Source organism: Hetaerina americana, unplaced genomic scaffold (genome assembly GCF_022747635.1).
Source record: "Hetaerina americana unplaced genomic scaffold, ioHetAmer1.1.p SCAF_49, whole genome shotgun sequence".
Lineage (NCBI taxonomy): Eukaryota > Metazoa > Arthropoda > Insecta > Odonata > Calopterygidae > Hetaerina > Hetaerina americana.
The window spans coordinates 3,151,629-3,177,342 of NW_027287084.1; the positions used below are offsets into that span (position 1 = coordinate 3,151,629).

Consider the following 25,714-nt stretch of genomic DNA (forward strand, 5'->3'; position numbering starts at 1 on the left):
TATGTTTAAAGCCTCTCTACCTACAATTAGTTACATTTATACGTAGTTTTAGGAAAATGGTAGCCGATGACCGTGAAATGAACTTTAAATTTTTGAAAGCAAAGGTTTTAATATTCAGTCTATTTCAGGCTCGACTAAACTGACCGAACAGTCCTAGTTCCTAAACGTCACATTGATGTTTTAAAATATTCACAAAAAAAGGGTGGTACGAGAATACGTTTTTGAGGCTAGGGAAAGAAGCTATCGGTGTAACGATTCTTTCTTCCCACTCTCGACGCTAATCACAAGGCAAACAGAGTTTAAAATCTTTGTTTTGGCCTCCGCGACCGGAAAAGAGCTGCGAATGGGATGAAAGATTTACGAAGGAAGAGAAATTTTGAAGGAATTGAAACTGAGAATAATGGTGGGGGAGGGAATGGCGTGGGAAAGGGAGGAGGGCCGAAGGAAGGAAGGACAAGGAGAAGGAGGGCAGGGGCCGAAGGGCCGGCTGGCCAGGTATGGCAAATGTTCAGGGGGGTGGGAGGAGACGGATTGCGGGGGTGAGCCGAGGTACGAATGGGGTAATGTGAAGCGGATGAGAGGGAGGGAGAGATGAAGGGGGCCGGGATGGAAGGATCGGGAAGGAGAGATATGAGGAGGGGGGGGGGGAAACCACTGGGGAATGGAACTTGTGACTAATGGATCAAATGGGGCGTAGCAGGATGTTGAAAGAGAGCGGTGAATATTGAGGATTGGAAAGAATAGGACGAGGCGAAGAGAGCAATTGGCGGTGGGTGCGGTAGCGAGGGGATGGAAGTGGGGCCGGGAAAAGGTCGGGGGAGGGAGGGGCGGGACAACGATTGGTTTCAGCGGGGGTAGGCACAAATACTGATTTAGCCCACACCTTTGTGTCTCTTCATCTCCTACCCCCCCCCCCCCCCGGGGTCTTTATTTCCACCTATTTGGCAGGGGGTCGGAGAGGAAGTAGGGTTGTATTCTGATCCCTGGGATTCTTTGAAATGAGGAAGGGGAAGGAAACGTTTCTCCGAATGGGCGTGTGTTGTGCTACACGCATGGAAGTTTGTTGTGAGCTTTGGCACGGGTTTGTGAGTTTGGGAATAATTCAAGGATTTGGGTTTGGTGTATCTGGGCGTCAAGAGTTTCAAATTTAGTGGCAATTCGCGTGAAGGCGCTTTCATTGTTGGGATTTCCTATCAAAAGAATTGCCAAATAAAGGGAAGGCTCCCGCACTCCATCCCCAGCAGTCCCCGTAGCGATTTATGTCGGTCCCTGTAAAACCGTGATTAATTTTGGAAAAGGGATTCGTAAATCTAATTCGTGTAACAAATAAAAAGGAGAGAATAGTGAGCCAATGGTAAGAAATAACGGTCCTATCTTGGATTATGGACTTACACCTGGGAATTATTGCTCATTGGCCGGGGTTTCAGGTGCTGCAGCATCATCACCTCGGAGCGCTATTAGACAATTAATCGGAAAAGGGCAATTTAGAAGCGTAAATCTTTCTCGCCCATTAATGAAACGAACTCGGGAACTTAAGCAGAAGTTCTATGGCTCCGAGGTGTGCGCGTAGCTCCTGAAAATTATTGACTCGCTTCATACTTCGTGCGCCTGCTTTATTCCCCTTGGTATCCCCTTATATGCGTGAGATCGGCCGTGGGTATTTGTTCTGGCCAAGTTTGTAGTAATTATAGGATGACGCATGCGCGCGCAAACTTCACCGAGCATCTTCTCCGTAAACAAAACTTCGTTCAGCAGGAGCACTGTCACATGGACTTTCTTCCGCCTGTCACCGTGTTCCTAGCAGAGCATTTTTCGCGGGGCACTACCTTTTAATTTCGGCACCCGGTTGGAATCGACTCGAGGAGAGAGGGTTGGTACAGAGCATTTCACGCCGATAACATTTTCTCGGCCTCCGGCGAAATGTGTTTTTCGCCGAAAATCGGCATTATCCAAGTTTTTAATTGCCACGATAACGTTTTCTCCCTTTTGAAATTTAAATGGGGCTTGAGTTATAGCGGCGCGCACACGGCATCGAATTTTGAGGGAATTATAAGACGCCGCAAAACTTCGGTTGATTTAATTTGAGCGCGCTGGCAGATGAGTTGAGCCAAAGGAGGTGTGGATTAGTAGTCGTAGGGATGGGTGGGAGAACTGAGAGGGGGACGGATGAAAGGGCGGCGGCGGAGAGAGAAAAGGAAGCGGGAAATTAGGGATTTAGGTGGGGAGGGCGAGAGGTGGAGAGGGTTGGAAAAAACGATGTTTGAGGTGGTGGGTGGGATTGGAACTCGGGGGGAATGGGAGATCTGAAGGGATAAAAGGTCGTTCTTGGGAGCGTTCCACGCAGTAGGGGTGAGGAACGGGAATGGAATGGTTACTTTGTTTGCCCCCTCCCATATTCCTCTCCAGTACATACGCTAAGGACAATGAAGGAGGCCCAGAAAGTTACCATCGGAGGGAGGGGTGCTGGAGGCAGCCGAAGTGGATGGTGGTTGTTGGGGGTTGGAAAGAGAGTAAAGATTTTAAGGGGGAGGGTTGTGTGGTGGAGAGAGGAATAAAGCAAGGCGGGGGCGGAGAGAGACGGAGAGTGGGGAGGGAGGACTATGAGAAATAGCGGGAAGGGGTGGCTTAGTTCGAGCGTGTTCCTTCAGATGGCGCCCATAGCAATAAAGCAGTGTGATAGATGGTAGATCTTGGGCCGAAAGGGAAAGTAGAGGTGCATTACTAGAGGGTACCTTAGCAGAAGGTAACCAATGGGGGCTTTGGGCGTTTGGTGCTGAGTGAGGCGGCGGTGGATGGAATGGGAGGGAAGGAAATCTCGTTCTGATTGGGGTAGGTTGGTTTCGGGGGTGCATTTGGGGGACGGGATAGGGTTGTGAGATATATATGGGGTAAGTTGTCACAAATGAGACTTTTCTCATAAGTTGGTGAAGTTTTACAGGCAAGAGGGGATAGGTGCGAAAGGGACACTTGAGTGCTTGGGTGTGTTGGGGGGTTAAGAGACAAGGAATGGTTGTTGTAAGGTGTGAATTGGTGCGTTTTGGAAATAGAAATCGGACTTAGTAGTGGAGGGAATTTTGAGCGACTGTACTGTAGATATATGGGGTGTATCGGACACTGTAAACCATTTGTTTAGCATTTTTTATGCATAATTAATATCTTGTCAATTTAAACGATTTAATGGATTGGTGAATTCGGAGGTACCTCGAAATAACACAGCAATCTGCAGCGTGAAATTATTAAATATTTGCTGAATAATTTCTTCTTCATATTTCATTGACCATAATTAAAATGAACCGCTGTAATTCAGAAGTTAACTTTTTTCCCAAGCATTGGCAGTCTTGAAGTCGAGGCGGGAAACCCGAGAACCTTTCATTTTGTTTATTCGGCGGGATAACCTGAGGACTTTCGTCAATAAAATTTGCTACACGTACGGGCGCACCAACTCCATTTTGTTGTACCACTGCATAACTGGTATCAGTGCTGTAGTAAATGGCGGGAAAAATTGTGGGTAATTCTTCAAATACCTCGAACAGAAATTATGTGACATAGTGGGGAACATAGATCTCCTGCTATGTAATACTTGTATTTGAATTTAAAAAGGCATTAGATGGAGTTGAAGCAAGAGGATAGCTGTCTCCTGAAATTTGCAACGGTGGAAAATTGCCAGATGTAAACAAATTTGTAAAAGGGTCGAATTGCCCCCTTCATCTCAATTTAACCCCAATCATTACGGCATTGAACATCGATCGTTTTCATTTGCGTAATTAAATAATTGGGAATATCAGGGGTAAGTATTTTTAGAAGTGGCGCTAAATTAATTCGATTTAAGCACGAGTGCTTACTAGGTAAAACATTCTTTTTTTTGAAATATTTCATTAATTTGGTCGACACCGTTGACGTTAAAGTAAAAAGTTGTTAAAATCGGATTAGGGTCTTCTACCAAAGAAAATGGAGATCCGAGTAATGCATCGAATGTCTGTGGTTTTAATATCCAGATTGGCAATATGTTCGTAGACACATATTGAAATTTTGATTGTTAATTATCATCGTTGAATTTTGTATTTTCATCCCATATTTAAATATTTGATCAAATGCTTGGCTTGGCATTAATTTTAGGCGCAAATATGACATGTATAACATTATAGGTGGATATCGGGTTTCATCTTTGGTCACGGTCGGTTAATGGCGTTTGATAGAAATAATAATATGCAAAACTAAGAATAATTATAAGTATATTCGAGCAAGGAAAATGTATTTTGAGAACTGTTTTTAATGAAGTTTATTACTTTCGCAATTTCAGCTCAATTTTACTACAAAAATGTGTCACTTCGAAGTAGATTTATAAAGTAAATTGGGGTCGTTCGATCATTTCTAGATTCTCTTCTTTTATTTTTTAGAGCAACAAACTTCCTACTCACTAATTTCTCCACTTTGTTGGAGCATTACTACCTTGTTTATTGTTCAATCGATAACGTTTAATGAAAGGCCGTACGAATGAATGAAAGGTGCTTTTCTGGGGCGAGGCACCCGAAAAACCCCAATCAACCTTGTGTGACCATTACCTTGCACGTTGCGTCATAATCATCATTTCCCCACGCCCATATCACCGCAGACGCATCCATTAATCATCGCGTCTCTCGATTCAACAAATGACTCGAATCCCCGAACCTTTCGTTGGGATTCATGAGCTACGGTGACTGGCCGTTTCTGAGATCGTTAATTCGCGTGGCATCAGCGAAAGCCTTTCATTGCGCTGATTTCGGTGCTGTAAAAAGGGGTGGTCGGAATCGGGGGTCCAAAAAAGGAGGCTAAAAAAGATTCAAGTGTGGAAAAAAACGAGCTTTGGACTTCATGCGATGTCGAAATCTGGGTAATTAGATTTCCCCGGTACAGGGTTTGATCCTACTTATTGCTTTCCTCGGATTTTAATTGCGTTTTTGAGGAGAGTCTTCTATAGGCCGGTGGTCTGGAAGAGGGATCGACAGGATGCCCAATCTCACAATCAGCGTGGGATGATGAGGCAGGGGCTCTTGGATCTTCTTCCCAGCGTGACCAGCAGGTGGTAGCATGATCGGAAGGTTATTTCGAGCCCGAACCATGCCCGTCGGGAAAAAGGAGGAGATTGCAGGCGGTTGAGGTTCCGTGAGAAGATACTCTGTAAAATTACGTAGATCGCTAACTCTGAGGTACAACTTCACCACTAGCCTCTGTGATTCCAGCTGAAGTGCCTAGAGGTCTTTATTATGTACACTGGCCGAAGAAAACAGCGTTTTACCTGTAAACTCTTTAAAAAAAAGATATTTTGGCCTTTGAATGAAACGAAAGATCTTGTTTATTCAATCGTTCTAAAAATAAGGTTTACATAAAGGGGAATTGTAAGGTATATATATATATATATATATATATATATATATATATATATATATATATATATATATATATTTATTTATATATATATATATGTATATATAGAGAGAGATAGAATAGAGAGAGAGCTTTAGTGATAAGTGTTAAATGGATATGGGTAGTTTCATTGAAACGTAGGTTAAATAATCAGACAATACCAATTTCTGCATTTGTTGAGTATGTAAAGAGAATGTTATGTGCCCTACGATACAAAATGGTTGAGACGGATCTAATTGAATCAATTTTTTAGTGGTTATTTCCCTATCCTGACTACTACCTAGATAACTCCTAAATACGACACCATCGAAACGGAGATGGCCGATCATTACAAACAATTTCATATGATTCCATTGAGATATTTTTAAACTGTGGAAATTTACTGTATCTAATTTGATATTAGAATAAGCAATTTACCGCTAAGACGTAACTTGTAAGCAATCATTACCCGATGCAATCTAGCCGGCACTTTCCTCTAAATCTTGCTTTTTATTTCAAGACTATTCCTTTCTTGCAGGGATGGGATTGCGATAACTGACATGAATGATCCACTAAAATCTTTTTTTATTGATCGGAGCATCATAAATATTGAGATAACAACGGAGGCAGTGGATTCGAAAGGGCCGGTGAGGATAAGTTGGCTCGCCCGAGGTGGGGCCAATGTCTCCACCTCGATACGCTCGGGAGGGCGGGGGTAAACGAAGTGTGAGCCGACACGGATCTCCGATAAGGCGTAGATCTGTCTCGTTAGCGGCTAACGAGCCTCTTTCGATACGTGGAAGGGAACCAAAAGCGTCCCGGTGGGGAGGAAAAGCCATAAAAATCAGGAAGTTCTGGTTAGAGGTTGGCCTGTAGAAATGATCGGATGGGAGGTCAAAAAGTTGTACTTGGGAGCTCGGGCCGTTAATCGTTTGTACGGCTAAACTTCCTCCGCTCTATTTCTCTCGCGTTCAAATCAAAAGAAAATAGAAGGTTTGATCTTTTTCTTCGGTCGGACTTAATGGTACCGAAAGTAGGGAACGGCTGAAAATGGAACGTTGAATCTATCAGGGTTTTATGGCTCGCTTAAATTAGGTATGGAATACCAGGGAAATTTAGGTGGTAATAAAAAATCGGTGATTGTGATGGGGAACAGTACTTAAGACTTTCCAGGCTTTTATTTCTGGAGAGCACGGTTCGATAAATATTATTTTAACTACCGGTCAGATTTTCAAATTTAATTAATTTGATGAAACACCTGAAACCTATTTTTATTTAGTATTTGAGTCGGTACTAACAGGAAGAGATGAGATGTGAAATGAGAATAAAACTCCTAATCAATAAAACGCTAAAATTTTACTGTCGTTAAACCTGTCAAATTATGATATAATCGCAATTTGGTATATAATTGGTATTATATATATTTTTACTTGATTTCGTCGCGAAAAGTTGCACGCATTCGCGCGAAAGATAACTGAAGGTAAAAACAGTTGATAGAGAACAATTGAGACAAAATGAGCACGAGAATTTATTCAGTATAAAAATGTTCACTGCCGTTTTACTTTCAACGAATGAACGCTTTCTCGTGAATAGAAATCTATCAAACCTCACTTCTCTACCTTTCTCTTAATATCGCGAAATACATTTTCGTGCGCAAATGGGCTTGTCGCGGAGTATCCACGGAAATTGAGGACGCGAAGTACGCTCAACGCTCATCGGTGTTTCGCTATTTATTGAAGTGAGAACTCGGGAGTGTATGCTGAACGTTTGTTTGTTTTCCTTATCACTCTGAATCCCACGTAGCTTGTCACCTTGTGAGCGACCGTCTGAGCTGCAAGTAGTAAAAACCAATCAGGGGGAATCACAGTGTAATATTTCAAGTAGCAGAGTAGTTTAAAGTGGCATTTTCTTGCCCTGATTTAATGGGAACAATGGCTCTCCTGGTGGGTGGTTTTGCATTGTTGTGTTATTAGTTATCGCTCTCACGAGGTAAATGGTCAGTCGTAAATTCTTGCGCTGGCCAATTGAAGGTTTTAGATACGACCCGGGTGAAATATAGTTCATATTTCGGTGTTCCAATCAGATGTGACCGTGTGCATAGAGATTTATCTGATAAACAATGACTTGTTGACTTTTCATATTCAGTAATAAAGTGCTCTGCAACGCGATATCCTCGGGCGTTTCAATGTTTTGTCGCCATACATTGTGGCTTGAAACCAGCCGTATCCAGTATGGCAGTTGAAAGAATGTGCATTGGTCCCGTTTTGATAAGATTCTATAAGAAGATAAGCGCAAAAAAGGACTATTTTTGTCACTAATAACTCGGTTTTCACTAAATATTTCAGTAAATATGAATCGAATTAAATTAAATTTAATTTAATTTAAATATTTATATTTATGTAAAAAAAACTTTTTGAAGATGTTATTGTTTTTACGTAATTTATTTCCTCCACTGTTACGGAAGAAGGGGCAGATACCAGTCATAATCTGAGTGAAGTAAGAGATGAAGGGGAGGTGTCGCAAAAAACTCCCTAAAAAGTCTATCACTTAAGTTTTCCTGAGTTTTATACAACTAATGGAATAGAAATTGTTCTCTTCATCCTTTCATTGAAAACATTCAATAAATAAAATAAATAAATGGCCTTATCTGTAATTCATAAGTTGACTATCTCAATGCTAATTAATTAATTCGTGATAATGTGCCAACTCCGAGTTGAATTTTGCATTAGTTGTCATTATTATTTTTACACCACTCAACGCGCTATTAATTCCAATTATATCAAGGTGTAATGGAATTTGAATTTTAATTTAGACCTCGTGATCCATTATTGCTCACTCATGAGTCACTCATTCTTTGCTTGTAAATAAAAGCAAAATGTGACATGATAACTCATAAATGGTAATCAAGATAATCCTCGTAATATTCTATTAATTATTGTGTGAGCATGGATATTTGCTTATTAAAGTGTATTTTGAGGTTATTTTGTTGGTATTACCATTTATAAGGGAATTTAAACTGTGGTTACATTTTTGGCGTAGGTAAATTCAATATGTGACGATCCTGTTTCTTGATATAACTCGTTTTGAAAAATGTCCTTTTGGTTACTTAATGGTTAATTCAAGCATTACTTTAGACGAATTATTCCTTAACAAACTGAAATATTGCCGATTGAGCACGTTTGACCGTATGGACTGGTTCCTATTAAACTAATATTTACAGGCCGTAAGGAATCCATCAGTTTTTACTTCAAATTTACTTTGACTGTGCTCAATTCGTAAGCGTCTGCGCATCCCCCGAAATCGTAATAATATGTAATCACAGGAGTACAATGGACACTAGTTATTTCCTTTCCTCATTGATATTTGGAATAAGAGGAACACTAAATTATAAAAAGCGTAAATTCCTTAAGAATTGAATCCACATTATAAGATTTTACTCAGACCGTAGGCATATTTTTGCTTTTTTTCAACTCGATTAACTTGGCATAATCTGATTAATTTATCTGGAAAATTTTACAACTTAATAGAACAATACGTGCCAGTAAGATCATTAATCTACTATGAGGGTAATTATTTGATGAAATTACTGTCTTCGAAGGGAACTCTTTCATAATGTGTGGAAACAAAAGCCGCGGAAGTTCCCTTTCCCGGTTTTTTTAAACCGTTATGATCCACGCCAAACTCGTTTGTTGGTGATGCATGGAAACACTGCTGCTGAGCTCCAGCATTGTCATCATATAACTAAAGCATGGTACAGATACATCCATGAAACAGGATACAACACAACGTAATGCCTTCAACTTTGTTCGGGCCACAACAGTAATATCATCAATGCCCAAATATTTTGAAAAGGAAGCTTTTTTTCCCCACTTTCCGAGGATAATTTCCATGGATTAAACATCCGTTTCCGTCCATTTAAGAGATTCAACCCATCTCCTGTTATGTGTTTTTTCACATTTATTCCCTATTTTTTCGATATCACCCCAAATCCATCAAAAATACACTCTATTTATCAGGACTTGAATGCATAACCGCTTCTTTTGTCGGTTGATTGATTGATTGCCATGGTAACCATGAAATATGGAGTCTCCCTCCCCACTATCAGCCCCCCACCAATCCCTCCTCCCGAAAACCCATTGGTTCCCCTCAACCGTTCCCGGAGTAAATCGCTGCTACCATCCCCTACCAACCCGGGTAGAGCATTTTTCGCTTACCCCTCCTCCCCCACGAACGTACCTCCTCCCGCCTTCCGCTCGTTATACTCTCTTGGCACATATCCGATATATGCAATGCCTTCGTCGTCACCACCCACCCCCGCGCTTCCTACAGAACACATACACGGGCTCTCTTCCCACGCCCTCCTCCCCTCCCCGATCCAAGGGTATCTCTTTTCAATCGCTCTCCGCCCCCCCCCTCCCAGGACCACCTCGTTGCAATGTGCCCACGCCCGCACTCTTCTTGTATGCCTTCGCTCCAAAAACTGCTCGCTCGCTCGCTCTTGATGATTTTCTTTCAAGGCTCCGCAAAGGAGAGAGAGAGAGTGGTAGTAGGTAAGGGAGGGGGATATCGAGATAGAGATAGAGAGGGAGAGAGAGAGCGCGCTGGGCCCTTGTCGTTCAAAAACGTGACGACCACCGCATCGGAGCCGTGAGTTTCCGTGATTGATGACTCTGTTTTTATCTCCCTGCGCCTCCTTCCTCCCTTTACCCTCGCCATTTTTTCCCCAACCCACCCCCTCACCCTTCGTTTCTTTACCCTTTTCTTCCGTTCTCCCCATGCTCTATATCTTGCCCTCTTGCTCCCTTTTATCTCTCTGTCTTCAAACCCTCATCCCCCCAAACCCCTCTCTCCCTTACCGTTTCACATGCCCGCAACAGGCTTCTCCACCAATCTCCTCCGCGTCTCCCTCTCTTACTCCTCTCTCCTTCTCCTCCCTCCCGCCTTCCCCTCCCTCATTCAACCATCTCTCTCCTCCCTTAAATTGCGGCCGCCCTCCCCCCCACCTGCCCCCACGCTACCACCCTTTTCATTCCATCCCAAAAAATCCCTTCCACCACTCCCCCTCCTGCACCTTCCGCCGTCCCGACCCCCTCTACCTCAACCCACGGCTAGCGCTGAGCACTCGACTTCCCGCGATTCCAAAGGCTCATCTTTTCACTGCTATCCCGACTGCCCCCCTCCCACTCTCTAAATACACCGTTGACGCAGTAAAATGGACTCGGAAATCTTTTAAGCCGTTGTGATTTATTTTCAAAATCTCGTCTCTTCCGTCGGTCGGCTGTTTTTTGTGTTTTTTGATCTACACATGCATATACATGTATCGGATTTGGCGTCGGGAGATAGTTTCCGGGTGATTTTTTCATGAAAATCCCGCATTAAAATAAGGCAAATATTCGTCCGCGATTTTTGTTCTAAAGGACGCGTATCCGTTTAAATCGAAACTGGATTCTCCAAAATCGTTGGCTTTTGAGTTTTTTTATCTTTAGATTGATTCACATCCACGGGGACATTTGGTGGAATAATATTTCTCATCAAATTGAAGAGGAAAGTCTTCCGCGTAGAAAGTAAAGAGAAGTCGTTCGTACCGATCCCAATTTTTTCTTTCATCACGATATATTTTTTTTCTCTTTCATTTTACACGAAATCAATCTAAAAGCGAGCGAAGGAAAGCGTTTTCAAATGTTTTATACGTCCTTGAAATAGTTTCCTGTGAGAATCGGATTAGGGTATCCGAAGCAGACTGAACGATTTAGAACTGGAATTACATCGAAGCGAAGGGAATGGAAACTGAAGGAAGGGAAATCAGCCTGGGAACAAGCGCAGCCTTCCTCGTAGTGGATTGAGAACACTCTAGTTTGCAGAAGTCCATTCTTTATATTTCATCACATATATATTTTAAAATCGGAAATGTGATGGATTTACGATGCACAGTAATCTACTCTAGTTAATTCGGGTCCTTCTAAAAGATCCTTTCCCTAAATTTTTTGGACGAATTTAAAAATATGAGATATCTTTTTTCTTTTCCTTCATCAATTTACTTTTATCGAGAAATACTTCTTTAATTGCTCGTTATCTCCTTAACTATTATTATGGAAATTTTGTGTCAATGGATGATAATGCATTGCATTAAAGTATCCCTACGACACAAATTTCCGGGAAATTGGAAATTTCAGAGAGTTTTTCCGGTCTAGGGTTTTTTAAAGTCATTATTGAGGCTCCTTTACTTAGAACCAATCTATTCCAGCTACGAGCAGAGTAAAATAAAATCTGTTGTATGTTGGAAAAATATACTTTCCAAGTACGCGAATTGAATGAGAAAATATTAGCGCAAGTACCAGTCTGCTCTGGCGATGTTCATTTATCGAAGAAGCTTGACTTTGAATTAAGATGACTAGCGTGGTTAACTCGAAGGAACATTGAAAAGAAGAGTGTTTCGTAGCTCAAGGATTTGGATTTTAGATAAAGGTTGCTATTTCCATGAACACCGAGCCCAGGCCTCCGCGACTTTCGCCTCGTCGGCCACTATCTCTGCTGACGACTGACTCAGTCCACATCCGCTCGCCGCCCTCCGGTGATGGATGTGGCAGATGATCCACCGGGGTTTTTGGCTCTCGGTCAACGTCCACCGTTCCGCGCCGGCTGTGCCGCTCAAACTTCTCCATCCCCCCTTAAATCAACTCCCACCTCTCCCTCTTATATTGCCTCCTTTCATCCTCCTCCCTTGACCGTGCTTTTATCCCCATTTTCTGGGGAACTACTCGCGAATGCAGGCTTAGTCCGTGAGAATTAACAGGATTTACCGATTCCACCGAAAGCACTCGGGTGTGCTTATGGAAAAAAAGCAGAGTGGGATTGCTCATGTTTTGTGGAGACAAGGGGGATGTGTTTGAAGGCGTATTGTCGCGAATGTATATTGGAAAAATTTGGTTAAGAATGGGGAATCGCAGCGAACTGGGACGTTGTGTGCGTGGGGGAGAGGAGTATGTAGTGGTGCGTGTGGCTGCTAATACCCTGGAAAAATGCTGGATTAACTGCAGGATAAATATGCTGGATTCATAGTGTTTAGACACTTTAATTGTGTTTATTTCACCCTTATTTATATCTTTATCTGGATAAATAATCGTACAAATTTGCGATATTATGTTTTAAAAATATCCAAATCTTCAAGTTTGGGATATATACGTACACCAATGCCGACGTGCATCAGTAAATAGACATATGAGCTTCGAATTTGTCCAAACATAGGTTTTACATATCTAATGAAAAAAATAATAAAATAAGGCTATCGTTAATTCCAGTCCGTATCAACTACCTTTCAAAGCGTTTTATAACGGTATGGAGAAACTAATTTCAAGCTCTATGGAAGGGGAAATATTTTAATGGAACTCTCAATGATTTAAAAACGCCGCAGTCCTTGGGAAAATTCGAAGCTGCTCGGCTCGCACAGCCGTTTATCTGGGAGGTATTGGTTTGAAGGGACACTCCCAAAAATCCAATAACAGTGATGGAATATCCGGAATTTTCATTTTTGCGCTCGGAACTCCATTGTGAAGGTCACTCTTTCTATTTTTATTCGTGAGGTCGTGCTCGCACGCCCACTGTCACTTTTTCTTCCCTCTCCTTCTCCATCGGAGCGAAGAACAGCTCCGTTGGGAGTCTTGTTTAAGAGGTAAATAAATGACACGTCACTGTTCTGTATTTTGTTTGCAGGGGCAGGCAATCTCGGAGGCAATGACAGGCGCTCTTCCTCCTCAGTGGACGCCGGCATCAACATCCCACAGCCCCGCTTCTTGTCCCGGGGCCAGACATTCAGGGTGGTCATTGGAGACACGCTCGTTCTGCCGTGCGAGGTCGAGAATCTTGGTAAGTGCTGCTTGACTCCAACTCCGCCTCAGCTAATGATGTAATTACGCCCAATGTCATTTTGACCCAAATGTGTTTTGCCTGCGTTTACAAAGGAGCCTGCCTAAATTATTGAGGCCAAAATGAAGCCTATTTCACGCCCGTGGGTATGCATTTGTTTTGTTTTAAACGGATTTCGGAGAGCTGCTAGACTTCCTTGTAGATTAATTTTTGCGTGTAAGTTGAGGTAGCAATCAATATATATATATTTTGAGGAAATATTTAAGAAAAACTGTATACGAGTTCAAGGTTCCCACGTATAATCTTGAAAACCTAGGAAGAAACAAGTTTGATTGCATAAATGTTTTCATAACGTTCTGCGACAAAAAATGAATTATTCTGCAACTATTTAAACTCTGGCCAAATAAGTATTAGGTAAATAATTAATTTTTAACCGAATACCTTAATTGTAATTAAGTACCGTTATTCATGTCATGAATAATTCAACTTCTAGTAACTCAGTTATTACCTAGACATTTATAGTTTTCCTGCCTCATTTTTCTACTGTTTTACCTAGGTAGTCCTCGTAATTTCTATGAAATCGCACCTATACAACACTTTCTTATTTTTTTGTATTTTATTTGAACCACAAGTAATTATTCCAAGACCACGTTTTTGTTTTTAGTTGTAGTTTAGAGATATATCTTTGTGGAAAAGGTTATAATAAAATAATATTGATCAGAGTACTGCTGGAGAGGACTTCAAATGAACAACTGAATACAGTCCTTTCTGAACTGGTTAAGAGTAATCTTTTAGGTCATCCTTTCGCTATTGAAAGCCAATACCAATATATTTTGTATCTTATACGTGATTCAATTAAAAAATGCTGGGCATAGTGATCAGAGGTTAGGTTTCATAAATGGTTTGCTAGAATAAGATATTTTGTAAAAGACAGCAACCGTGGCACTTTAATCGTAGATGTATACGATCTATTGAGTTTGACAATGATCCCTGCTGCATTTCATGTTTAGTTTAGGATGGCTTACCTAAGTTTAAAACTTCAAATGAGCCATCCTAAATAATCTACTTGCCTGTCATATCGAGTCCTAATTAGCTCAAACAGTTAGGTTCTTCGATTAAAGCTTATGTTTATGTATGACTTATCTATCAATATGATGATGAGTAAATAGCTATATGTGTAAATGTAAAATAAAATTCGGAAGAAAAGCATAGGAAACTCATGTTGTAGCGTCTGCCTAAAGACTCATTCAGGTTTTATAACTACCACCAGAGGTTAGGGATTTGGTACCTGGAGAATATGCTCTTATATCAGAGAAATGAGCAAGGATCGATGACAGTTAAGATCATATCTCCTTTAAAATGCAGTTTGAATACGCACATAAGAACATTCTCTTTTATCTAATGAGTGAGATGATAGTGGAAAGGAGACATATGATTTTGACCGGCAGTTTATACATATATTCACTCTGCCAATATTTATAGTAACCAAATGGTTCACCATTAGAACATCCCAATGGTGTAGAGGTGTGCCTGCAAACTCTAGTTTAAAATCGAGATTTGGACGATTCGTCTTAATATACGAACAAAGTGTCGAGGAAACCATAAGAATCATAAAATACATATATCGTCATAAAAATATATTTTCTTACCCATTAATTTTGGAGAGGAAAAAATAACATTTTTTAAAGCTATTGTCTTTGTGCAACCAGTCAAAAATGTCGTCAACCAGTAGCCGAAAATTAGTTTGGTATTTTTCTGGCATCAGGGAAATTATAACGCACAAACAAAAACCTGTATACCAAACGTCTACTTATGAGGCCAGCAGTAATGCAGAAATATCTACAATATAATGGTTAAAATCAACCATATACCTCTCCCGTTCATTTTTATTGTTTCCAGTATAAAGCCTTTGGGGGTGCTCGACTTGTGGCTGCATATGATGATTTTAATCTTCAACTGCGAGAGAGTATTTCAATTAGTTTTTTTTAAATCACCTTAGTCAAAGTCTAATGAAACTTTAGGCCTCGTGTGTTTCTCCTACTCCGCAATGATGTTGAAACACACCTTAATGGACTGATGAGGCAAGGTGGATCCTCAATTCGTGTCGCTTCTATTTTAGTCATGATCTTTTAAGATATATAAGGTAAAATGATAATTAAACCTCGGTTGCCGGAAGGCAAGGCTGAGCCGTACACTCGTTTGATGTACCTCTTTCCAGGAAATCATCCTCTACAGCTAACCTGGGGGAACGGCGGAGAGGTAATTTTCGGAAACTCATTCGCGACTAGAAAGGGAGGCCAATTTAAAAAAGTTATGATAACACAGAGAATGTGTTCCGTTCGGATAACCGTGCCGCGTTTGTTTTACCCGAAAAAGGGCTGTTTAATAATGAGGCGAGGATGTGGGGGGGGGGGAGGGAAGAGGGAGGCTCTGTGGGGAGTGGGCGGGTGGCGGCGGTGGTGGTGGAGTGGGGTGGTTTAGAATGTCGACGGTGGTACTTCCTCGTGGAAATTCGATTCCTCTTGCTTTACCGTGCGATCTGAGCCCGTCAGATCGAACGAGGAAGAGAGGGAGGGAGGAGAACATCTTTTGGTAGTGAGCAGCGTGTGTGCCACCAGAGTTTCTTTGCGTGTTCCGCCGCCGAGAGGAGCGCGAAGCCTGAGCCCGATCGCCTCCCCCCTCCCTACTCCGAAGACCCCACAATTAAGCCCTCCCACACCGCTGCATTTAAATCACCGTAATTCGCCCGTCTAACACGGTTTCGGGTTAACGGCAATTTATTTGCTCTCTGCCTAAATACCTCTTGATTCCATCCCTCCAAGCCCCCCTCCATTCCCACCACTCCAGCGGAAACCCATCCCCCATCACATCCCTTCCTTCCCTAACCCCCTCCCCACCATCACTTGTTACCATCTTTATTATACTTGCCCCCACCCCCGCACTCTATTTGCGTGCCCTGCACCCCATCTCCAATCTCTACTTCCCAAACCATCCTGGGTCTCACCACCCCCAACCGCCCGTGGCTTTTCCCTCGACAAACATAACTGTCCTTACGAGGAAACCCTGGCGGAACGAGAATTTTCTGGCTTAATCAAGGAAACTGGTAAGTCTCAACAAGCCCTACAAAGTTAGGAAGTATACCGCTGATGAGGAGAATATGTTGGGAAGTGTGGGTTAAAGGGGCTTAATGTCACGTGACATATATCGGTTGGAGTTTGCGGCGCCGCTTTTGGTGCGCCGTGGGGAACATTTGCCGGGCCGTTGAGCGTCCGTGCGGCGTGACGGGGACACTAAAGAATGCATACGCCATTGCGCGTGGTTTTAACGGGGACGTGAAGCTCATACAGGTCTCACAGAGTTTCCAAAGTAACCGAATCCTTCTAGTTCCATCAAGGAATTTGAGTTATTCGTGTGAAATAAATATGGGCAGGGATCAATCTAATGACTGGTGTTGAGAGTCTAGATGTAAAAAAAATGGAAAAAAGCACTAGAAATATTAGCGATTAAAGCATTTAAAAGATGTGTAGTGGTTAAATTTGAAGTGAATTATCCATACTTATGCATACATGTGTATGAAATATGGTACACCTAACTCTTAGTGATATCTGCTGTAGCTAATCTCACTTGATTACCTTGCATTATTCTTTGCACGCACACAAGTACGAGTAATATATGCATGCGTAGGAATAAAGGCAAGGGATGGGATATTACGTATATATGCAAATACTCGTATTCACATTTAAGTTTCAGGGTGAAATACGACGAACAATATACGTTAAATTTATCGTTTGGTTGCCAAACGTCTTTTAAAGTATTGTCAAATTTTAATATGAAATTACACTAACCAATTGCATTTGGAATTTTTAGATATGTCTCTAACAAATTGAGTAAAGACTTGTCTCTAGAATTCCCTTTTAATTCCATTGAAAGGTAAAAATATGCATAAAATGATTTATTAATTAGAGTTATTATTGAATTACTGATAAATTGAAAATATCATAGTTTTGGATCTATTGTGCCACTGTTCTTCATTCAACTTTGGGTTAAAAGAAAATCTTAATGTCGGAAACTGATACCGGACGTTATAGATAAACTTAAACAAATACATAAATGTTTATTTTTTCAATGTGCCTGAATCTCAAATCACATTTTATAATTCTCTCTATCAAGCTATTGTGTTTGTGTTCCTGAAAATTTAATTCTAATGGAAAAGAAAATTCATGACCTTTTCAAGATTTATGCTCTGGACACTTCAAATTCACCCTTATGAGCGCAAAATCAAACTCAACTCGAAAGGGCGATTAAAATTGACGAAATTTCACAACCACACTAATTAAATAAAACCGAGATCCTATTAGTGGAAGTTATTGTACCAAGCGCACGAGTATTCGTTTATTTTGCATCAGTTTCCGAAAAGAATTTCATGACAAGGGTCCCTTTCCGTTAACTGGGAGTCGACAGAGAGAGAGAAGGGTGCCCTAGGTCATGCGCTTCCGATTGCTCGGTTTGGCGGCCGAAATTATCTCATCTTGTTGTTTCTTTGCCAGGAAATTTTTTGTGTCAACCCACCGAACGAGCCCCTTCAACTCTTAAATTCCTCCACCAACAAAAGGCGCGCTCCAGGTTTAAATAAACTTCAACGTTTGGGGGTTTTTCCTCAGGATTAATAACAGAAAAAAGCCCTTTAGATAAGGAAGACTCCCGAGTCCCAGGAAGCCCTCGCGGAGTCACAAGGGGCCTCACTCCCCGGGTACGTGTGTGTCTGTGCGCTGGCCTACATTCAACTTGGCGTGTACTAGTGGGCGAGCTGCATCCCTCGAGGGTCCTTTCGGGGGAAACAATCAAAGAGGCAGATGTAGTGCGGAGGGGAGAGAGAGAGAGTGCGATGGCCTTCCCTACTACCTCTCTCGCCAAGTCCTATCCCTCGCTTTACTCCATTCTCCTTCTCTTTACATTTCCCATTGCCTCCTTCCTACCCCAGTTTTATCATTCCCACCCGCCCTCCCTTTCCCCAAGTCCGAGTCTCTGGCCTTCTGTCCGAGGCTTCCCCCCCTCCCTACTCTCCCGCAGGTCCTCTTTCAACATTGCCAACCTCCCCACCTCCCACACCGCCCTCCATCTCTAGTTCATTGTCAAAAGGTCCGGGAGAGCCCTCTGGCTAGCGGGAGGGCGGAGAAGAGGCGGGTGTGTGCGTGTGTACGTGTGTGTACGTGTGTGTGAGGGTGTATGTGAGTGAGTGTGAGAGGGGGTGGGGTAGCTGTAGTGCTTCGAATTGCACCAGTGCTACATAAAGCCAAATTGGGAAAGCGTAGTGTTCCTTTCGTCGGAATGGCGGAGCGCAATGTGTAGTAATAACGACAAGGGACCTAGAATCTGTGGCGGTAAACAAAGAGTATCCTTAGCCCCAAGGAAACAGCTTTCAGGCAAGCCATTGAGGTTGACAACAATAAGAGTTTATGCGTGAGAAACGTTCTTTGAATTGTTGAGAGCAGTGCTTTAGTTATGTGAAAATTGAGATCAAATGCTTCTGACCGTGCAGTTTCTATCTCACCATCCTTTTACTTCCATGTGAGTGTCAAATGCAGTATTATCTAGGTATCTCGGAGCTTTTTGTGAGGCATTGAAACGAGAATTAGAATAAGCAAAAATAAGTAATACCTCAAACATTTCTGGTGTTGAATCGTTTTGGAATAGACGACCGGTACTCACTTTCAGTCACTCCTTTCAGAATGCCTTTAGGAAGACATGTGGTCCGATTTGTTATTCGAATAGTAAAATTTCCCTCTATTTAATTCTCTGTTGCGCCACGCCCTTTAGATTTTGCAAAACTAAAGCTTATATTAGAAATATAACAGCAATGCTACAGCAACGATGCAGGTGCAGTGGTAGGGTTCGAAAGTTAATTCGCAGTAGCTATTGAAGCGTTGAGGTTCGTCCAAAACACGTGCACTACTGATAAGTTGAGCGTAATATTAAATTTGATATTGTATTTTTAAGGCATTTTCCCTAAAATGGAGTAGTCGCCAGCACACATTTATCGCAATGGAACATCAAGATTTTGGTGTTACAGCATGGAAAATGATATATGCTATAGTGTATCCATCATAGCATCCCTCCCACCCCCTGATCCTCCTCTGAAACTGAAAACATTAGAGCAATCCTTCATCTGGCTCTTGGAGTCCTGGAACTGGCCAGGAATCAATATTAGGCACTAATTACCCTGCTCTAATTATATTTTCATCCCCCTTCCACCCCCATTACCTTCTACATTTTCCCCACCCTTCTAACGCTGCCCCTCCAAACCCGTCCCTTCGGAATTCTCTCCTCACCTTCCCCTTCCATCCATCGCTCCAGCCCTCGTATTCCCTTCAGTTCTGTCCCTCTCTTCCTTGATAAAGGTGGCAACGACCACCGAAAATTCGAAAAATAGTGAGTCTCTTTTTTGTGTGTTTCTGTGTTTTTGTCTGTGTCCACTAGTGCTAAGTGTTATACATTATATATGTATATATATATATATATATATATATATATATATATATATAATATATATATATATATATATATATATATATATATATATATATATATATATATATATATTGTCATTCAACCCTCGTACAGCTAAAGATGACAACAAATAACAAATGACTACCCACTCCAAGCACTTTGATAGAAAATTCGAAGTGATTCACTATTCTCTCCACAAATATTGTATAGTTTCAGGTATTGGTATGGTTAAAGTCTGATAAAATGTAAACCTCTGACTTAGACCCACGAGACGGGTTGTTGGTTATAGTTAAAAAATATTGAACGAAATACCTGTTGGGAAAAATTGTCCAAACCGTGGGTAACTACTATGAAAGAAATCAAAGCGACGAAAAATTACTGCAAGATGTGGGAAATAAGCCACTGAAGATAGGATAGGACTCAACAATAAATTAGCTCATAAAGAATAATGACATCAGTCGTACATTAGGCATGAACTCGAGGAAATAATCGTGCGTCAGCGAATGGAACACAGTTTATAATATCGAAGAGATATGCCGTCGAACAGATTGCACTCAAGGATTTGTTTTTGTTCACGTACTAGTCACTATCACTACAAAAATGATGACACATAACTAATCAAAAGCAGTCTTAGCATTACAGACTTCCTCTATTGTATTTTCATGGTCAGCTTCCTTTCATCCTCTTTCGCATACCGTTGCGACAATTCCTGAGTTGTTGTTTATAGGTGTAGATATAGATCAATCCCTAGAGCAAGAGGAATTGTCTAAAGGTGCAAGTCAACATGTCATAAAATTTAAAAATTGAATAATGCAGACATGTTAACGCGTGTCGATGAAGAGATTACTACAGTGATTGTCTGTCAAAATGCATGGCAAGCCTCTCAATCAGCCCTAATAAATCAAATATCCGAGTTATCTTTTCGATCGGAAATTGTCAATCTTGGGAAGATTGACTGTTACGAGCAATACGAGAGATCAACACGTGGCGATGTTTTAAGCGGAACCTGAGACTGAATTGATCGTCTGTCACTCTTTTCAATCGACGGAGAAATGTATGCTGCTACCGGAGAGACTTCACGGTGCTAGGCGTTTGATGGTCACAATCGCTTTGAGTGCCCTTCTGTAAACACCGAAATAAAATTAGCGGAATAGTTCTGTAATAGTAATTGCTTATTACACATCAAGGAGATGCAACAGTAATTTTAATTCTCCTATGAGTGTTCGCAGCACTGATTTGTCACTTCGAAATCTTGTAACCTATATCGAATGTCGGAGAGCTATGACAGATTTTATTAATTTTTATGAAGAACTCTTGTTTACTTCGTAGCGCAATACAATTCTTTGAGGACGAAAATGACAGTTTAAATTGAAAAGTTGATGAAAAACCAGCGAATCTGTTATATGTGAATTTAAGCAGCACAATTTTTCGATAAAATTAAATTTTCCGAAAAAAAACATGGAGCAAGAAGATGCCACAAATTTGAGCTCTTTATAGAAATTGAAGGAGACGCCAATGCTGAGGTGGTTGCGGAATTTAAACCCACTGCGGCGATCTTGGCTTCGCGCTTGCCTCTTCGTTCCCCTGGCCGTCTTCCTCTCTCTCTCTCTTTCCTTTCACGTTCCCACCCTCCTCCCACCTCCATTCTCTCTCTTTTCCGACTTGGTGGTCCCCCGGGAGGAGCAGGAGAGGTACTAAGGCGAGGCGGGCGGGCAAGAGCAGCCTAGAGAGAGTGGAGGAAGTAATCCATTCCGCCGTTTTCCCCTGGAACACTTTCTCCTCGTCTCCACTTCCTGCTCTTCTCTTCTCTCCTCGACCATTCCTTCCGTCTTCATCCTCCTTTCCTCTTGTGGCGACTTTGCATCTCCCCCCATTCATCTCTTCTATCCTACCTCCTTTCCTCCGTCTGATATGTATATCTTCATTCGTACGCTTTTCGTTTCTAGGACTCGTCGGCGCCTCTTGGGCCCGGACGACTACTGCCAAAGACTCAATTTTGCGCAAGAGATGCCAAAAAGTTAAGCACATCAGAGAGACGGGTTTTCAAACTTTGCCTTCAATTCTACCCCAACGCGTCTAAGTTTCGCCAACCTTTATGGTTTACTTTTTTATAGCGAGTCGCTTTTTTAAAAATCTGTGGATTAGATATTATTTACAGTGCTGTGAATTTAAATCAAATATTAAAGATGCATATTTCGAATGCTAATAGGCTTAGAATAACAGAGGAGAACATTTTTTGTGAACATATCAATTAATAATTGGGAATATTTAAACTATGACAACTGTTAGAGATGTCTCCATTTAGAAATTATTTGAAAATGGATATTTTATCATTTTTTTAATGGTCGGAAAGCTAATTTGGTCCAAAAAGTAAACTCAGGTTGGTTTAAGAAAATTAACATACTCTAACCTGGTCATAAGAAAACGTATGAAGAGCATTATGATGAAGTAATTTTGTGATGTAAAAAACTTCGGAATTCGTCAAATCTGCATTTAATAAAAATAGTAACCTCCTATAGTAACTCGTGATCAAAATTCATTGGTATATCACGAAGTGATTTAGAAGATTGGGTATTTTTCCTACGATCCAGGATTATGTCACTTCAGCATCCGTGTTGAATCAACTAATGAGATAATGTGGCCATAATATGACGATAAAACGTTTTCCAATTTAAATAAGTTATACCGGACCAAAAAAGGAAAAATACTTATTAAATATCCCTGGACTGGAAAATATTATGCATAGGTACTAAGTGAGCGATATTGATTTTAGCTTACTCTTTCCACCTAACACGACATATATTACCAGGTACAAATGTTTAAGTTTAGGAAAATCATCAAATAATCAGTCACGAAACTGAAGTTTTGCTGTAGAGGAGAGTACGGAGCTCACCTCACACAAAGTCGCCTAGCCTGTTCAACTTACACCCTTGTCGATTGAATTTTTCCAGGAAGAACTGTGTACCTTGGGTAAAGCTGAGAGTATCACCAGCGTTTGAACCGGAGTGCTCAAGTTAAAAGCAGAACATTCTACCTACCAGGCTTCCACGCTCCATTTAGAAATAATCCCAATGGCATTTACGCTATACACTGCAAGTGTGTGGATTGAAGAAATTAAATCATAAATACAAATTACATCATTCGTTAAATGGTATTGGAAAATATATAAAGTTAATAAAAAACAGAAATATGTGAATAGCTTATAAAAAACATCCTCACACTCAACTTTTTTGCACCAGCAATTTTTGGTTTCTGCCCTCAAGGAAGTGATATTTGGTAACGGAAAAGAAAATCCAGACGTGAATTTAAGCGAGCATTCGGACAGTGGTAAGGGCGTCGTTCGCAATTATCACTTTGGATAATTAAATGATCTTAAATGTCCTATCCTGTCCTAATAAAAAAATCAGAATTATGAAATAGGATGAAGTAATATCATTAAAGTTGGGAATAGGGTGGTAAATGAGACTCACCTCGTTATTGCCATGTGTGCGCTTCGTGTTCCTGAGGTTCCTCATTCTGAAAAAGTTCCCCGAATTACCCGCTTGACGTAAAATTCCGGGCTTTTGAGTGCCCTCCTCGCGTCCCCATTGAAATCCTCGTTCTCCGCTCCGCACTACCCCGCCCCGCTCCCCCGCCCCGTCTTTCTCCCCCTGCTTTTTACGCCTTCTCTCCCCGTTCCTCACCCACTCTTTATTATGTGCTCTCTCACTTCTCCCTTACGTCGCTATTTTTTCCCTCCTTCCGTCTTCCCCTCCTCGCCCTTCCACCTCATCCTCCCCCACCGCTTTGTCCCTCTCCTCCTTACCGGGTCGCTCTCGCCTTTCCCCTCGAATCCAATAATACGCCTCCCCCCTCTCGTCTCTCTCCCTTGTACACTCCCCAGCCTCCCTCCCACCCTCCCTCCTGACCCCCTCGCCACTTTTTTCATTTCACCGATTCCCTCCAACCCCAGCCTCTCCGTCCAGTCTTACCACCGCCCCCAGCTCTCCTTTTATTTTCACAGTGTCTGTCTGCGACACGCTCTCCGGCTTCCGATCGGGTTCCCGCCTCCGTTTCCTCGACTGTGTCCCTCTCCCTTCCTTGTTTTCCGGCGTGATATTTGCTTTTCCCGCGAGCAACGCTTTCGATGCCCAATTTCCAATGAAGAATTGTTATTGTTATCATTTTATACAACCCAACTTTGGCATAGAGAATTTTTATAAAACAAGCCAGAAAAAGGAAGACGGAAAGGAAGGAAAGCGAAGACATGTTATAAATGTGTTTTGAATTGGAGAAGGATAATTTCGAAAAATGCAGAAAAATTGATGCAAGAAATTTTGTGAGTTGATGGGATATGTAAGGATGTTAAATAAAGAAAATTTTGAGGCAAGTTGGGAAGAGGAGAAAAGGGAGGAAGGGATGTGAGTAGTAGTAGTAGATTTTGATAGAGCAAGGAAGGCCAAATGTAACCAGAAGGGGTTTCTGGTGTGCGTAATTGCATCAGATGTCAGTGGCCAAGTTTGATAGCTTTTGAGAACAAGTATAATACGTTTATCTATCTCTAAAAGTTGGCTGCCTTTAAAAATGACAACTTGGGTAAAAATTATTGAGGATCCATTGACCTAATCAGTGACTAAACTCTATGCGTATATAACAATTACTGTGAATCAATTGACTTCAAGAATAGGTACCTAGAAGTATTGTAATATAATCATACTTCCAAGTTACTGCAGCAAGTTATGCCATTGAATAGTAGGGCTTATAAATGAATCATCATCGTGCGTGATTAAACCGAAGATTGGTTTGTGGGAGCCCTCAAAGCGATCCTGAAGTCTGCCAATATCTTAATTTCCCATAGTTCCTTTCCTGCCGTCACTCACTTCTCGTGACTCATCCTTCGGAAAATAATATGTTAAGACATTTTTCTCCGAGGGTAACGAATTATTCAGAGTACGAATCGCATGACAATCAGATTGCTTATTTTTTTATTGAGACAAGGAAATATACCGAGTCAGAGAATAATTTTCGGGTAAAAATTTCTGTCTTTCTGAAAAATTTAATCTAAGAGACTTCTGTCTCTTCACATTACGGAAGAGAATATTTTTTTTGTTTTAACTAATGTGTAATGACGTTGCATTCCGTATTGTTTATGCTTGTTATTATTCCATTTGATATTAATTAAATAACATTAATCTTCTTATAATTTGCTGTAAGCTCATTAACTAATAATGAGTGTTCATAAACTCAAAACCTTGAGGCAACTTAGCTAATTTAGATATGGTTTCCTATCCCTGTTATGTTCCCTCATAAAATTTTTGGGGGTAACTTTAATTAAGGATTGGCATTACTCTTCATCACTGGGCTTCGTAGAAGCCATAAATGTATAATATTTGGAATACATCGAGAACTTCTGGTGAGTCTACATGTGATATACAATGAATTGCAACCGTCTCTCATCGAATAATGTCTCAGGATAATAATCTTTCTTGTTTTATGGATGATGGGCTCCTTTTATTCATTGTATCGTGCTTTTTTTCTTAAACTGTATTACCATAGTGAAAATCTGACATTTTTCATGTTGCCCGTGTTTACAGAATTTATAAAACTCCAGACCGGCGTTATCGGTAGAATCAACTTTATGTCGCTACAGAGTGGTTTCAAATTAAAATACATTAGCCTTTTCTCACAACCTTTGTAACCCCTTTAAAAGCGTGGCCTGGTTTCCTTAGGCGGGGGAGTTGTCGAAAGCGAAAGGTCGATGCTATCTACCCGCTAGTATTAGCACTTACTGACGTACCGGAAAGGGTGAGGGAGAGATTGCGGTGGGGAAGGTCTCGTCGAGCGTGCTTAAACGTATGCGTCGCGGCTGATGGAGGAGAATAAGCATTGTAAAAGTTAAGTCGCTCTCCTTCTCGTCGCAGTTTTTCTTCTTTCGACCGGCTTCGCACCCTCCCCTCTCCAAACCTCTCACCCCGTCCTATTC

The 25,714-nt window shown here is 41.4% G+C and overlaps 1 protein-coding gene across 2 annotated transcripts in view; it reads left to right on the forward strand.

The window, feature by feature from the left end:
* Positions 1 to 25,714, forward strand: part of LOC139693409 (lachesin-like) — a 627,145-nt gene that overhangs the window by 301,112 nt on the left and 300,319 nt on the right. For both annotated transcript variants that reach the window (XM_071591542.1, XM_071591543.1), the window contains exon 2: positions 13,093 to 13,245. In XM_071591542.1, the coding sequence (XP_071447643.1) occupies positions 13,093 to 13,245 (153 nt within the window). The remainder of the gene's footprint in view (positions 1 to 13,092; positions 13,246 to 25,714) is intronic.